The 17,741-nt window shown below is 48.8% G+C and overlaps 1 protein-coding gene across 3 annotated transcripts in view; it reads left to right on the forward strand.

Moving 5' to 3' along the window:
• MDN1 (midasin AAA ATPase 1) overlaps positions 1–17,741 on the forward strand; it is a 2,688,524-nt gene that overhangs the window by 144,251 nt on the left and 2,526,532 nt on the right. For all 3 annotated transcript variants that reach the window (XM_069606482.1, XM_069606484.1, XM_069606483.1), the window contains exon 10: positions 17,328–17,503. In XM_069606482.1, the coding sequence (XP_069462583.1) occupies positions 17,328–17,503 (176 nt within the window). The remainder of the gene's footprint in view (positions 1–17,327; positions 17,504–17,741) is intronic.

Here is a 17,741-nt window from a genome sequence, read left to right on the forward strand (position 1 = left end):
TCTTATGAACGCACTGCACCAGCTGGGTTTCTCATTCAACATCAAGAAGTCACAGCTGCAGCCCACGCCGAGACTGACCTTATTGGGCCTCATTTGTGACACATGCTCAGTTTTTCCTCCTCAGAGGACAAGATAACGACCATGGCGCACTGCCTCAGCAGAGAAGTGAACATGATCTGGTGGTACCAACACCTACTGGGTCTCATGGCAGCAGTCCTCTTGGCCGTCCCCCATACAAGACTTAGGATGAGGAGAATACAGCTGCACTTTGACTCAGATGATCAACGTTCCTCCGTCGCTTCACCCAGACCACACATGGTGGTCCAGGGACTGCAGCCTGCGGACGGGCAAGCCTTTCCGGCAACCTACCCCACAGGTAACCATCACCACGGACTCCTCTCTCGAGTGTTGGGGGGCACTCTGGACAACCACTGTGTCCATGGCACCTGGACCCTGCAGGAGTAACATCAATTGGCTGGAATTGAACGCCATCAGGGCCTTGCTTCCGTTATCGAGGGCAAGGTAGTCGGAGATCGAGGAATCTCGCACATCAGCATCATTCTAATAGCATCCTGGTGGCCAGCCAGGTCTTGTTTCTCGAAGCTGCAGGCTCTCGGAGAGGCCTCCCATTCGCTTCCCGACGGGCCCAGCACATCTTCGGGCACAACAGAGGGTCAGCTAGCCACCCCACGCCAGAGAAACTAACCCTCACAGCGTGGTTCCTGTACAGGTCATGTTAGGACATCTAAGCCTCTCTCAGGCTAATCTAGAGATCATACAGGGCGCCAGGAGCAAATCTACAAGGACCCAGTATAGGAGCAAGTGGACCAGGTTCTGCCACTGGGCAGACTCTAAGGGCATCAACCGTTTAGCATGGTCCCCGAACGACCTGATCTTTTCGGCTCATCTCGCCCATTCAGGTGTACACTTGCCGCACCTACCTGGCAGCCATTCGGGGCTTACAGGAACTCCGGAGGAGAGATTTCCCTCTTCCAACCCGAATGTCAAACATTTGACGGGTCTCGCCAGGCTCTACCCGCCCATCAAGAGGCACACCCCGTGTGGGACCTCAACATAGTCCTGGGTGCCCTGGCGCATAAACCATTCGAACCAATGGCGTCTGTGTACATCAGGCTGGTCACCATAAAGACTGCATTGTTAGTCGGCCTCACCTTGGCTCACAGAATCGGCAAAATCTAAGTGCTGGTCGCCTCGGAGCCATACACTACATTTCACAAGGACAAGGTAGTCCTATAGACGCACCCAACATTCCTACCTAAGGTGCCTCCCGCATTCCATCTAAACAAAAATATTGATGCCTTCATTTTTTTTGCTGAGCCCAAAGGCTAGGCCCAGAGTTCTGCACTGCCTTGACGTCAGGCGTGCCCTGAAATTCTACCTGGACAGGACCAAGGGCTTCTGCAAGTTAGACGCTCTGTCACTTTTGGAGGATCAAGACCGGGGATCAGTCCTCGAAGGCCTCTATGGCCCTTTGGATGGTCTCTGCCATCAAAGAAGCTTACATGCACGGCCACGCGGTCAGAGCCAAGGCAACGGCCATTGCTTTCCAGCGGCATGTCCCCTGGTAAGTTGTAAGCAGGGCAGCCACATGGGCCACCCCTTTGGCTTTCTGCAAGCACTACTGTTTGGATGCTGGTTCTAGATCAGATGTGGCTTTTGGAGAGGCGGTTCTTAGAAACCTGTTTGCTTAAGGAGGGTCTCCTTTCCACCCTGGGGCTACACTGAGTTGTAACCACCCATGCAGTATGGAGGAAGGGGCGTTGGATGTAAGAGTAATTCTAATTTCTGATGCTTATCTGCTTAGATCATATGCTATGCATAGGCCGATGTCTAGTGGAAGCTGCAGAGTATTAGTTGTTTTCAAAACTTCAAATTGGACTTCGAAATGGGGCTTGCCAGAAATACTATTCCTAGTGTGACGTCCCCTGTACCCATGATCCCTCACACGTGCAGGTCCCGCAGATTTGTTTTATTCCACCATAGTGAGCGGTCAGATATAAGCGGAGTGGATTTTCGGCTTACACCATTGAAATTCCAAAGTATTAAAATTAGTATGTCTTTCTTTCCTTTACCGACGCCGTACCTCGACGCGGTGAAGACTCAAGAGGACAAGACTAGCCGTCGACCGGAGACCTCGACTGTACCACCTGGCCTCGGAAGGCCCATTGGGCCTCGGCCATACAGTAGGGGAGAGTGGGGGGTGGTCATAACACCATGTCTGATGTTTGTTAATCTGCTTAGAATCACATGCTGTGCATAGTCCGACATCCAGTGGTCACTGTGGAGTATTGCATTTTGTTTTCGTAGTCGAACAGGGGACGTCGACAAGGCATGTCTGTAACACTATCCCTATAGTGACGTGCATTGTACCCACAATCCCTCATGCGTCGAGGTCCCTCGGATTGTTTTTTTCCGCCCAGATATTGGTCGCCTTAATGCGGAGCTCCTCGAGAGAAATTGCAAAAACATTTACTTGACCCTTTGTTCGTTATATATTATATACATTACATTAGATCCCTCCTTCGACGAAGCTGCAAAGCTGTTTCACCGCCGAGTAAGAACTTCGATGGCGGTGACTTAGACGGAGGAGATCCTTCGGCGCTGCCGAACACGTGGCCTGGCCTCACTGGCCTAAGACAGTAGGGAGAGTGGGGTCGTGGGATATTTCTTCTATTTCTGAGAATGCCTTTCTCCCCCCCCCCCCTTCCTTCGGGGCCGTTATCACTTGTATCTATAATCTCAGTTATGGAGAGGAATCTGTTTAGATTTTGCCCACGCTGTAAGGGCAGATTTACATGGAAAGACGAGCACAAGCGGTGTAACCGTTGCTTATCCCTCAACCACAACGAGGAAGGCTGTGCTGCCTGTAAACTACTTAGCTCGAAAACTTTAAAGGACCGCAGGGTCAAGAGGTGGGCAGCCTACGCTATGTCTAGAGCTGATTCCTCACCCGCTGCCGAGTGTGACGAGGATAGTGATAACCCGACCTTCGTTTCGGAAGTCGTAGACCTCTCTCGGGAGCGTACCCGCTCCTCAGCGTCTGGCCCCGACAAGTTCAGCCTACACCCTACTCTTGGGGATGAACACCCCGGCGACACTGATGAACACAGAAGGCAAAAACATAAACACACAACCCACAGCACTTCTTCGTCGAAGACTAAGAAAGCCATAGCGCCAACGGAGACGCCGGACCCACCAGCGTCCTCCTCCGACCGTAAGGGTCAAAAGCCCTCCCCTCCCCGCCACCGCAGCCGCGACTAGCGACTGGGCTACCTGCAGACAAGGGCGCTACCACCAAGATACCAGGCGACGCGCCTCATAACAGTGCTCTTGTCGACGAAAGAGACTCGGCACCGCCCAGCACAACACCAGACGAACCCTCAACGGAGAAACTAATCGTCGAGAGCTTGGCGCGTATAGTTTCCATGGACGGCCAGAAACGGACGGCGAGTGATACGCCGAAAACCGCTCACCAGGCCAGGGAAACGCCGAGAATGCCGGAAGGGAGGCAGGAACCGTTCCCACCGTCGAAAGAAGACCCTACCCTACGAGAAGGTTTCTCAGAAGGCGAAGGGACTTTATCCTCGACGTTATGGGACAGATCAAAACGGCTACAGGCAGAACAGCCTCCTTTTTCGTCTCCAGACCGTTCTGGGTTACTGCATTGGACTCTTGAGAGATTCCAATCGTGTATGGAGAAACTGGATAGATTGATGTCCACTCCTGAACAAAAAACTCCCAAGAGGCCAAGAGAGGTACTGCATGAGGGCCGCAGGGCTAAATACTCTAGACTATTTAACCCCCTTCAAGAGGAATCGATACCTACAACCTCATTGAAGACCCTCACTTCCAAGAGGACGAAGAATTTTTGGATATTGAAGACCAACAGAACCTGGAAGAAGAAAGTTTTGCGGGAAACATTGACATAGGTGGGGGGGCTTCGAGGAAGACCCACATGAAGGTGGCTCACAGCCTTGGCAGGCACCAACAGAGTCTACAGAACCTGAGATCATAAACCTTCCCTCTCCTCAGACCACACCGGTCAGGAATCCTTCACCAATAGATGATCAACCAACCTTCAACGCGCTACTACGGAAGGCAGCAGCGCATTTTGAGATTGAAATTGGTGAAATTACTCCCGATACTGATTTTGTAGAAAGAATCATTAAAGAAAAACCTCCCACTAGCCAAACCATTCCCCTCCTCGCCTCAGTTAAGAGACGAATCACTCCATCGCTGTCTACACCTGCACTGGTCAGAGGGGTCAATCCCAGAATTGAAAAACTGTTTGCTCGCTTTCATTCAGACCCATTATATATTAGGGGTCACTCTATTCCAGACTCCTTGGTGGTAACTACCACAAGGAAAAGAGCAGGGGTTCCGCTGTCAACCAGCGAAGCACCCCTAGACAAAGAAGGAAAGAAACTCTACGGCCTGGGTAGAAGAATTACAGCCTCAGCAGCTTTTTCAACCAGAATTACCATTAATAATACCCTACCTGCAAGTTATGCTGATGCCCAATGGGGCAAATTACGGCAGGACCTCGGAAGTCCCTGAGCCTTTAAGAACTCGCTTATTGACCACAGTAACAGAAGGAACTCTGGTTAACCAGAGCATCATTAAAAACACTCTTGATGCTGCAGAAACGGTTGGCCGTTCTTTAATCCAGGGAATACTTCTAAAGCGTCATGTCTGGCTCCGCAATTCCAGGTTTAAGCCAGAAACCCAGGCGTCGCTCATTAATAAACCAATATAGGATTCTAACCTCTTTGGGAAAGCAGTGGACGACGCACTGGAGACTGCGAAGAAGGATTTAGAGACACTCTACTTTAGACCAAATCTCAAGGCCTCCCAATAAGCGAGGATTCGGCAACAAATGCTTTTTCGAGGCAAACGCCAACAGCAACAACAGCAGTACACTGCAGGCAACTGGTCCAATACTCTGGGAACCAGTGGCCAGTACACGCAAAGAGGACTGCGTCGCGGCAAGGGTAGAGGTTGGGGACCCACTCCCAGAGGATCCCCGGCTACCAACACCAAATGACCCGAAGGTTCGGGGTCCCCTCCCATGCATCGCCGGTCGGGGGCTGGTTAACATCTTTCCTACCAGCATGGGAGGGAATAACATCAGACCGCTGGGTATTGTCAACCATAGCCCGCGGTTACTGCATAGAATTCAGTCGGTCCCCCAAGTACAGACCCCCAAGGGGACGATGCTTCTCACCGGAGCACCTCGCCATTCTTCTTCAAGAAGTGGAACTGCTGCTACTAAAAGAAGCAATAGAGGTCGTGCCTCTATCACAGGTAACGGAAGGTATTTATTCAGTGTACTTCCTTGTACCCCAAAAAGGACTTAACCATGCGCCCTGTACTAGATCTTCGCCCAACGACCAAATTTGTCACACCTCAAAAATTTTGCATGGTGACCCTACAGGAAGTAATCCCCTACTTTCACATGGAGATTACATGACAACACTGGACATCAAAGATGCATACTTTCATATTTAATGTTGCCAGCGCACAGAAAATACCTCATGTTCATGATAGAGGGCAAACACTACAAGTTCAGAGTGCTACCCTTCGGCATAGCGTCAGCGCCGAGGGTATTCACAAAAGTACTGGCAGTGGCAGCGGCTCACCTGCGTAGGTTGTCGATCCCAGTATACCCTTCCCTCGATGATTGGCTCATAACAGGGGATTCTTACGAGACATACTTCTCAAATACCCAAAAGACTGTAGACCTTTTGTTCCAACTGGGCTTCTCCATCAACGAGAAGAAGTCCAGCCTAGACCCCAGCCAGATCAAACAATTCCTCGGGGCTCTAATTCGAACAAAGGACTGCCTCGTCTTCCCCTCCAACGAGAGGGTCCAAAATATGCAGTTTCAGATCCCTCAATATGTGATCGGTCGAGAGGGGCGGTACGCAAAGCAATGTGTTTGCTAGGAATGATGGCGTCATGTATATACTTGGTACCTCACCCGCGTCTGCGCCCAATGCAAGACTGGCTCAACAGCCAGTGGTGTCAGGCCAGCGGACAATGGGACGATCTAGTGGTGGTCTCGCAGGTCTTGGGATATCTCGCTACGGTGGTGGTCGAAGGAAAACCTTGTAATAGGGAAACCATTTGGCACTCCCCCGCACTGGATGCCACTCTAGCCACAGACGCATCCCTCACAGGATGGGGGGCTCACCTATCCCATCAGACTGCACACAGAGTTTGGACTCGAGTGTAGCGTCAAAACACATAAACTTGCTGGAACTGCTAGCAGTCTTCAAGGCACTGAAGGCTTTCCAGGCACACCTGCAAGGGAAGACGGTGATGGTCCTCACAGACGGCACCACAGCCATGTACTACCTGAACAAGAAAGGGGGCACTCACTCTCCAGGACTGTCCAAGCTGTCCCAGAACATCTGGAAGTGGGCTCTCAAACACATGTTCCTGTTGTCACAACATGGACCAGGGGGAACTCAATCTGCTAGCAGACGAACTCGGCAGAGACTTCACTCTGCCCGCAGAGTACGAAAGGCGGCTACAAGAAGACAGTCTTCGATGTTTTCACACAATGGGGATTCCCAGAAATAGATTTGTTCGCAACTCTGGATAACTCCCAATGCCAAGATTACATCTCCAGGTACCCCTAGAACCGGTCCAAAGGGAACGGTCTCTGGATAACATTAACATGGTCAGGGAAATTTGTTTACGCTTCTCCCCCCCACCCCTCCCCCTCGACTCCCCTTCTCAAAATGATAGTGCACAAGATGCACCAGGAACCAGTCACCATGATACTAGTGGCCCCTATGTGGGCCCGACAGCCATGGTTTGCTCACTTAATGGAGATGTCTCTTATCTCCCCCAGTGAAACTTCCCTTCCCGTACAACATGCTGTCACAGGAAAAGGGCAGAACACTACACCCATGCCCACAGACCCTGAATTTAGCAGCCTGGCTCCTGAGGTCATAGAATGTGTACATTTACAAATCCCTCAAAGATGCATGGACATTCTTAGGGAGGCTAGGAAACCTAACACTCGTTACTGCTATTCTAGAAATGGAAGAGAATCGTCATCTGGTGTTGAAATAAGAGCATCAACCCCGTTGACTGCTCTCCCACACATATTGTTCTTTACCTGACTCACTTATTAGACTCCGGATTGGTCTTTAATTCTGTTAAAGTTCATCTAGCTGCACTTTCCGCATACACCACTTCTCAACTCAAAACGTCCCAGTTATTAAAGCCTTCATGAAGGGAGTAAAGAGGATACACCCTCCTCTAGCCAACCCAGCTCCCGGATGGGACCTAAATGTGGTACTTACCAGGCTTCTGGGCTCACCCTTTGAACCCATGCACAAGGCATCCCTCAAGGACCTCGCTCTTAAGACTGCTCTTTTAATAGCTACACCGCCATTAGAGTGTGAACTACAGGTGCTCTCTATACTAGACCCCTTTGTAACAGTTCACAAGGATAAGGTGGTTCTACGCACACACCATAGGTTTGCACCAAAATGTATTTCTAAATTCCATGTCAACCAGCAATAGAACTACCAACGTTCTTTCAAAACCCTTCAAATTTAGGAGAAAGGAGCCTGCATACACTAGATGTGCGCAGAGCTGTCATGTTTTATATGGAAAGAACTAGACCTCTGAGAAAGACTAATCCGTTCTTTGTCTAAGTGGCAGCAGGAAGAGAAGGAGATGCAGTTTCAAAATCTACTATATCTAGATGGATTGTCCAATGCACCACTCTACGCTTCAAGCCGAGAGCACATTCTACTCGTGGCCCTGGGGCTTCCATATCTTTCATTGCAAATGTCCCTCTTGAGTCCATTTGCAAAGCGGCAACCTGGAGTTCTGTACACACCTTTACAAAACACTACTGTCTAGATGCCCACTCTAGATCTGATTCCCAGGTGGGACAAGCAGTATTAAGAAATCTTTTTTTTTTCTACTGTTCCTTCTCACAACCCAACCTCCAACTCTGGGTACTGCTCGCTAGTCTATACACAGCATGTGATTCTAAGCAGATTAACAAACCTCAGAGAATGCATTACTTACCGTAAAAGCATTTCTGATGGTTGTATCGGCTTAGATTCACATGCGCCCACCCTTCCTCCCTGCTTGGATGGAAGGAAAATAGACATCCTTCATCTATCTTTCTTTTCTGTACTCACTTGCGTCTAATAGGCTCCCTCGGGGCAGAAAAAATACAAACGGAGGGACCTCGACGCATGAGGGATTGTGGGTACAATGCACGTCACTATAGGGATAGTGTTACAGACACGCCTTGTCGACGTCCCCTTTTAGACTACGAAAAGAAAATGCAATACTCCGCAGTGACCACTGGATGTCGGACTATGCACAGCATGTCAATCTAAGCAGATACAACCATCAGAAATGCTTTTACGGTAAGTAATGCATTCTTGTATTTTCCAACCCTTTCCCTGAGTCGCCCGGCTTCCTGCCCCCGTTATGCAGCGTACTCCCTTTAAATTCTGCCTGTCCTGTAATAAAAAATACACATGGGTCGACAAGCACAAGGTGTGTAACCTTTGCTTGCATTGAGACCACGACAAGGCTCATTGTCGTGCCTGTAAATTGCTCCGACCCAAGACCCTCAGGGATAGACTGACCAAACGTTGGGTCTATCACGCCATGCAGGCTGAAGGGGCATCCAGCGACGGCAGCAACTCCATCCTCTCGGGCGGCGAGGGTGACGGGGAACCTTGACATTCCTCAGTGCCAGTCCCCGACCCTAACAGACAGGCCGGCGGTCCTGTTATGGGGAAGACGCCCGGCGACAAAGGCACCACACTAAGCACACACCCCGCGGCAACGTGAGTGTACTCGCATGCCGAGAGTTGACGGGGGAAGGGCAAATCTTCTGATTTACGGTCCTTTGAGAGCCCCGAGCGGCCGTCTCATGACAAGCCTGTGAAAACAAAGGACGCCGGACTTAAAACTACATTGCCCGGCAGTGCAAGGTCAAAACAATTTGCGCAAGCTGTCCCCTTAGTCGAGACTCAACCTAGCTCTAAAAAATCTTCTCACAAGAGCAAGGATCATAGGGACAAACAGAGCCAGTCCCCCCCCCCCATTAGGACAGGATCCCAGGGGATAGAAGGGACATACCTAGGGAACAGGAACCTGATAATGTTCCTGTACAAGACATCTTCAGACTGATCATATCTATTTAGTGTTGACTGCCTGTACCCCTACACCTTCCTCTATCTACCCAGGGTTTATCCCCAGTTCAGCTAAATGGTCTGCCCAAGATATAGATAGTCATGCAGCGCATGACTTTACTAGCATATTTTTTCGAAGAGCACCGCCAGGCTCTCCAGAGACTGGCAAACACGCCTCCCACTACCTAGGCTTTAAGCTCAAACACACCTGTGCTCACAGTCAAGCCTGTCTGACCAACCAAATGTGTCTACTCAACAGTCGGGGGTGGAGGGGGGTGTGTGAAATGGTCTCATCCCTCAGGGGCACTATGACGAACCAGTCCACAATACACCTTGCAAAGCCTCTGACCTTTACGATCTGGATGCAGGAGAAGAGTATATAGATGAGGATAACCCCTATTATGAGGACACCGACATTGCCAACGTCTATGTAGGGGAACATCAGGATGACAGTCTGTAGTCTTTGCCATGGACTCTCCAACCCCGCAAGACCCTACCTTACCCGATTCCCTGGTGGACAATCAGCCCCTACTCAATGACATACTTCTTACGGTTGCGGAACACTTTGGGATTGAAACGCAGGAAACCCAACAAGATAAATATTTTGCAGAAAACATCTTGGGGATAAGAAACCGACTTCTCACTTTATAACTCTACTCAAGTCTGTACAAAGAAGGATTCAGCCATCTCTAGGAGAAGCCTATTCAGACCAGGGCAGTAAAACCCAGTATCGAAAAACATTTTCGACCAGCACCTTGTGTATACTCTGGCAGTCACTACTACACGCAAGAGAGCAGGTACCCCCTTGGCCTCGTCCCAAGCTCCTCCGGACAAGGAAAGTAAAACTGTATAATATGGGAAGGAAGATAGCCTCTTCAGCAGCATACCAAGCAATTATTGCTAATAATTCCAATTTACTAGCAAGCTACGACTGCACAAGGTGGGACGAGGTTACAGCCCTTGCTGAGTCAGCACCAGGACCACTTAAGACCAAGCTCTCCCTTGTGGCTGCCGAAGGCAGAGCAACATCTGGCATCCTAATAAAGAACAACGTTGACACAGCGGATAACGCAGGGCATGTTATTGCTGAGGCCACTATCTGAAACTTCACGCCTGGCTTAGACAGACAGGACTTAAACTCAGGCTACCCTGCGCAACATGCCGGTTGAGCCAAATGTTTTGTTTGGGAAAGCAGTTGAGAACGCTCTTAAATCTGCTAAGGAGGATTATGAGACACTTAAATCCCTTGGCCAGCTGACAAACAGACCAACAAGAGGGGTGGCAATAATGTTCAACTTTTTCCTGGCCAAAACGCGCAAAGAGGCTCCGGATACAGTCTGAGCCAAGGTTCCTCGTGGAACAATAATCTACAAGCGTCCCAGGGTTACCCCAGGGGTCAGCGCAGGGGTTGCAGAAGAGGGAGATTCTCCCCCGCCAGAGGTGGAGAAACACCCTCCAAACAATGATGCACCGCTACAGGTCCCCTCCCATACCTCCCCAGTCGGGACGAATATCACATTTCACCCACGCATGGGAGGGGATAACATCAGACAAGTGGGTGTTGTCGACGATCAAAAAAGGTTGCTGCATAGAACTCCAAGGAAGACCTTCAAACCTCCCCCGCGACAGAAAAAAACATCACAGGAAGAACAACTCCTCCTGGTAGAGGTCAAGACTCTACTCCTCATAGACTCCATCGAGTTTGTGCCGTACAATGAGGTAAACAAGGGTATTTATTCAACTTACTTCCTTCTGCCAAAAAAAGAGCTAACCATGCGCCCGGTACTAGACCTGTGCCCTGCAAACAAGTTTGTCAAACCTCAAATTTCGCATGACAACACTACAAGAAGTAATCCCTCTGTTAAAACGGGGGGTTTACATGGCAACATTGGACATGAAAGATGCTTATTTTCATATTTCAATGTTCCCAGCGCACAGAAGATTCTTGCGATTCAAAGTAGCAGGCCAGCACTACCAGTTGAAAGTGCTGCCCTTCGGGATAGCCTCGGCTCCAAGGGTATTCACCAAGTACTGGCAGTGGTGGCAGCGCACCTACGCAGGGAGTCAATCCCAGTGCACCCTTACCTGGGCGACTGTCATGGTCATGAAGTCAGGGACACAGGCATGCAGGGGTCGCATGCACAGGAGACCTGGGTGGACACTGCCTTGTGCCTTTGGCACCAGGCTCATGAACAAAATTAAATAAGAACATCATTTATCACCAAAAAGCTTTCATTATGGACATAGCACTTCAGATGCATTAACCTTGAACATTCCATCCATTAAGCAGCCCAAGTGTATTCTTGGGTGTGGCTGCTAATGGATTGCCTTCGCACGTGCTCACTCTCTAGGAGTGGTAGCGTGTGGCTGGTAAGCCGGCCCTAATGGGCGTGCCCACGATCTCCGCTGTATAAGCTGCCCCGATCCTCAAGACAGATGCTTACGGTTATTCTGCACTTGCAAGCAGCGTAACGCTCAGTCGCCTGAAGTCACTTACCTTTTGAAGATCCTGCTTCCTGGACATCCTGCTTCCCGCCAGCATACTTACCAACTGGGGGAAATCTGTTCTTAGTTGTACATCTCTTCGGCGAACCAAGTATTCATCTTTACACTTTTCCGGGACGCTGAAATCTTCATCTTGCCACCGCAGCACGACACGCTCCATCGTCGACAGAAGCGCCTGCAAGGAAAAACAGAAGACAAGGTTAGATATCGAAAAAAGTCAGTTTAAGGTTGCGCTTTGCCATACTTCGCGCTTTCCTTAAACCATCACTTACCTGCTGTCGAACATTGCGGTAGCATCCATCTTCCATCCGGCCGCGTCTTGCGTCTAACAGCTGCATTGAGGCCGCATTTCCATCTAAGGGAAGAAAACAGAAGAGAAACATTATTGCAAGCATAAATGGGAGCAATATATACAGACATTATAAACAGAACGAACAGCAACACAAAAGCTCAAGAAAGACTTACCAATCATAAGGAGAAGCATAGTCGCAGCTGGACTGGACTCATCCTCATCAGGGATCAGTGAAGGAACTAGATCCCATTCGACGTGCCCCTGCCAGAAGTAGCAGGACGGAGAGCTTATCTTCCATAATTCACAGGTGAGCTTTATGGGACGGCGTATGCTCACAGAAACCATACTTTGGGGTGAAGGGTTCGAGAGGTACAACAATCAGATTGGCACACTCACACACTGTTATCTCCACGTAGGAGCAGTATCGCCATGTACCACGGCTCACAGCTTTTCTACTGAGGGAGAGGCCTGAAGGGGTGATTCAAGTTCCGGGAGGGCTGCAACCGTGCCCCAACGCCTCCGCAGAGACCAGGTGAGCGTAACGACGACTGGCTGATCACAGGGGAAACCTACCAACTTTGCAAACTAAACACGCAGAGAACTTTAGACCTTCTCTTCCAGTTGGGCTTCTCAATAAACGAGAAAACAAAGTCTGGCACCAACAGATCCAAACAGTTCCTAGGAGCTGTATTCGATACAAAGACAGGTTTAGCATTCCCATCCATGGAAACAGTACAAATGCTTCGGCAAATAACCCATTATGAAGCCGGTCTCCGGATAAGCGTACGCAAACCAATGCATCTGCTAGGTATGATGGCCTCGTGCATTTACCTGGTCCCCCACGCGCGCCTGCGACCAATGCAGGAGTGGTTGGCGAAACAATGGTCTCAGATAGGTGGTCAGTGGGATGATCTAGCGATTGTTTCGCCTACACTGGTTCAGAATTTAAGCTGGTGGTCAAGGGAAAATCTGCTCACGGGGAACCCCTTTCACGAACCGGAACCGCAAGCGGTCGTCACAACACTCATCACTTTCCGCGTGGGGGATCCACTACCTTCACCACACGGCCTGTGGTTACAAGTGACAGCACAGAAACACATCAATGTACTGGAACTATTGGCAGTTTTCATGGCACTTCAAGTCTTCGAGAACCACCTCACAAACCAGACAGCACCACCGCAATGGTCTATGTCAACGAGCAGGGAGGGTACACTCTCCAAATCTGTCCAAACTGGCTCAGAAAATATGGAAGTGGGCACACAGACGAGGGATGTCCCTGTCCTACCAACATGTTCCAGCGGTACGCAACACTTTAGTGGACTCTCAGTAGAGATCCTTTGCCAGAAGAACACGAGTGTCAGCTAGACAGAGACATGGACCACATCTTCTCTCTCTGGGGCTACCCTTCTCTAGACTTGTTCGCTACAAGAGAAAACAAAGTATGCCAAGACTTGGAGTCTGGTTGGGGGAACCTGGATGCAAAGGGGAACGCCCTTTGGATTAACTGGTTCGGGAAATTTGCTTACCCCCCCCCCCCCCCCCCCGACTTCATTAATCAGCAGAATAGTGAACCAGCTACACAAGGATCAGATGACACTCATCCTAGTTGCTCCTATGTGGGCGAGACAAGAGTAGTATCCACATCTGCGCAAACTTTCGATGTGCGATCCCATCAAGCTCCCGTACAAGGTCAACCTGTTTACTCAGCACAGGGGGACAACCAGACACCCACAACCTCACTCTTTGAATCTAGCAGCATGGCTTCTGAAGTCAGAGTCTTAATCTTCCACAACAGTGTATGGATATCATGAAAGAAGCACGTAAACCTAACACCAGACACTGCTATTTCCACAAGTGGAAGAGATTTGTCATTTGGTGCCAATCTAAGCAAATCAACACCATAGAATGTACTCCATCACACAGTCTAACCTACTTGCTAGATTCAGGTTTAGTTTTCAATTCTCTAAAAGTCCACCTAGCAGCTTTATCAGCCTATACCACCTCTTAAAGTAAAGTCTCATGGTGGAAAGTGCCATTTATTAAGGTGTTCATGGAAGGAGTGGAAAGAATACATCCTCCAATCTCCGATCCCCCACCTGGGTGGGACCTAAATGTGGTACTAGCAAAACTCATGGGTCCCCCCCCCCCCCCCCCCTCGAGCCTTTGCATCAAGCTACCATTAGACACATTACCTACAAGACTGCCTTTTTAGTGGCTATTACTTCCATAAGAAGAGTCGGCGAACTCCAAGCCTTGTCAGTGCAGGACCCTTTCTTTGTCATCCATAAAGACCAATTGGTTTTATGGACTCAGAAACCAACTAGCTCAGCTGAGGTGAGGTCAAACTCCACACACTAGATATCAGGAGGGCAGTTCTCTACTAAGTAGACGAGACCAAACCGCTTAGGAAGACTGATCAACTGTTTGTCTCCATGGCTACAGGCAGACAAGGAGAACGTGTTTCCAAAAGATCAATCTCCAAATGGATAGTCAAATGTGTATACAATTATGCTATTCATTATCGGACACAAAACTGCCTTCCACACCAAGAACCCACTCCACACAGGGTACTGGGGCTACTCTAGCCTTCATTGCAAATGTCCCACTAGACAGCATTTGCAAAGCAGCCACATGGAGCTCAGTTCACACCTTCACTCGGCAATACAGCATTGACACACACTCCAAGACAGACACACAGGTGGGACAAGCGGTGCTAAGACATCTATTTGCCGCTACTCCTTCTCACAACCCACCACCTTCTCATAACACTGCTCGCTAATCTATCATAGCATGTGATCTGCTTAGATCAGATTACACAAGCATCAGAAGGAATACATTACTCACTGTAATCGTATTTCTGGTGCTTGTATCTGTTTAAATTCACATGCCCCCACCCTTCCTACCCTGAGAGAAGATGCAGAGATGTTATATGAGCTTTATTTGCCTGGGAACTCTGTACTCCTCATGTCAGAAAAATGCATTCTGAGGGACCTACATGCGTGCGGGATCATGGGTATAGGGGACGTCACACTATGGATAGTATTACTGGCACGCCCTATTTCGACGTCCATTTTTGAGTTTCGAAAACAACTGTAATACTCTGCAGCTTCCACTAGATGTCGGCCTATGAATAGCATATGAATCTAAGCAGATACAAGCAAGACGTACTTAGTCCCCTTTCCTCCATACATCCCCCTAATAAAACTGGTGTCATTCGGCAATGTTAATCTATTGTCGACGCGTCTGTGGGGACTGAGGTGTGGTGCCAGAGGGCGGAGTCAGGGCAGTGCATGCTCCCAGGGCAGCACGCCTCTAAATTTAAAGGGGAAGGTGTTTTTTTTTCTGGTGAAAAAGGTTCTGTCTCCCGTTCCTTGAAAGGGACGGCCATGCAGTATGGAGGAAAAGGGACTAAGGACTAAGAGTATGTTAGTCACTACGGTAAGTAACTTATAAATGAGATGGGGTGTACTGCACCTACATAGGAAGAACTGGTAAGTAAAGTTAATTTCACTTTACTACTCTTGGGAACAGTAGTTTACCTAAGAGAAGGTATTTAAGCCTCAAGAGAAATCCAGAGGACTTATCTGTGACACTGCACTGAAGGTGCTCTGTGTCACAATACAAAACGTGATTTCTATGGAATTTTAGACTCCAAATACAAAAGAAACCGAGTCCAAATCAGATAAAAAATATACGAGAGAGTGAGAAAAAGGGCACACTCGACTCCAGGATAAGAATTAAGTCATAAAGTCCAGCAAAAGAGCTGGGGCTCTCTAAGGTAGAAGGGAATTGGCACAGAAATGAGAATTCTCCCTACTATTGCATAGAATGCTGAGATAAGATGTATATCCCCCGAGTGAGACCTGGTGTATTTTTGAAATGCTGTGAGTTGTCTGCCTGCCACTAGTGTATTGCCCAGTGCCGCAGCTGGTAATAGCCAAGCCTATACCCTTCCGCAAGGCTAAAGGACCGTTTACACTGCGCAAATGTTTTGACTTCCTGGCCATGCATCAAGTCCTTGAGCCTTTAGGAATCCCACCCTTTTCCATTTCCCAAAGGCTCTCGCCTCCATCCCTGGCGTGAACTGAGGGTTCCCAACTAGTGGTGTGAATGGGCCTGGAGTAATTGAGATATACCGCAGTTTTACCACATCCTCCCACGCCTCTCCCACAAGAGCAGAGATCTGCGTTGCCTGATCCTCCTTGGTTAGCCATAGTACGCCATCCAGTGGAGGCTCCCCCAAGCGAATGAAGCCGGATAGTTGTCCATTAATGGACAAGCATAAATTGGGCGCTTGGTAATTGACTTGCATTCTCCAAAGGTAGACTCCCCAAACCCCATGCATGCCGTAGTCCAAAAAGGAAATGACCACTCCACCCTGTCGAATTCCTTTTCAGCATCTAAGGTGAGGGGAACTGCTGGGACTACCTCTCCCCTGTTTCTCTACCTTTTCTACTAGATGACGCACCCTGCTTATATTACCAAATGTTTGACGTTTAACGAATCCCGCCTGATCAGGGTCTATAATGGTTGGGAGTCTATCTTCCATTTTAGAAGCAAAAATGTCTGTATATATTTTGGCATCAATATTAGCGCTATTGGACGAATGACACACACCACTTCAGGTCTTTGCCCGGTTTCGGGAATACCACCAATTAAGCCTTATTCGTTGAGGCTGTATTGTTCCCAGTTCTTGCAAAAGAATTATGTAAGCATGGTAAGTGGTGGATAATGGTCATCCGTTATGTCTTATAAAAAGTGGTCGTAAAACCGTTGAGACGTGGAGCCTTCTGCAAGGCGAGTTTCCCGATAGCCACTCTAACTTCCTCCTCCAAGATATCCTCTTCCACATCTTTCCTCGATAGCGTCGGGAGAGTTACAGCCTCCAAGTAAGTGATCTGCGACTCGCCCTGTGGCTTGTTGGAACTGTACAGGGCCCCATAGAAGCATTCAAAACACCCAGAGTATATCTGTCTACTGCGTCCTCCCCTTCCCCAATTGTTAATATCGTTTGGCCTGCTTCTCTGTCTCAATTGTCATGTTAGGAGCTTCCCTGCTTTATTCCCCTGTACGTATTACTGTTTTTAGCTCGAAGTAGACTCCTCTCTTCCTTTCTGGCCCTCAGTAGCTCGAGCTGATTTTTTCTGGTAGTTGTTTCAAGAGTATAACCGCTAGTGTGCTTCAAGAGCTGAGTTCAGTCTTTCCTCTGTAACGTACTGCCTTTTTAGATATGCATAAATGCACGCCCAACAATCTATATAACCATTAAAATTGTTGCTACTTGTCTAATGTCCCAATTTGGATTTCCTTTTATTGTATGGTTGCAGGTACTTTTGAAAAGATATGCAAGCCTTTCAGTGGTAACAGACCGACTTTTAGACATTTACATACAGCTTACTGGAGACAAGCATCAGGCGTCAGACAGATCGTCCCCCGAAGAAGAAATTGTTAAGGATCCGGGGGACAGAATGCCAAGCCTTGAAGGGAGAGGATTGTCGCTCAGGTAAGTCAATAAAAAATCTGTTGCTATGCATATTACCTGTTTGAATATTAATGGAGGAAAGATGGCGGAAGAGCTTGAGTCGCACCCCATTGAATTTTTTGTTTTTCAGGTTTATCTGAAACAATTGCAGGAGGGTTTTACTAGCATCAATTTAACTAGTCACTAACCATTCCTAGAAGTTTACTCTTGAACTGTTGGGGAGACTGTTCCAAGAGGGCTGTGGAACAATCGGTTTGAA

This window comes from Ambystoma mexicanum, chromosome 4p (assembly GCF_040938575.1).
Source record: "Ambystoma mexicanum isolate Mex_15411 chromosome 4p, UKY_AmexF1_1, whole genome shotgun sequence".
Lineage (NCBI taxonomy): Eukaryota > Metazoa > Chordata > Amphibia > Caudata > Ambystomatidae > Ambystoma > Ambystoma mexicanum.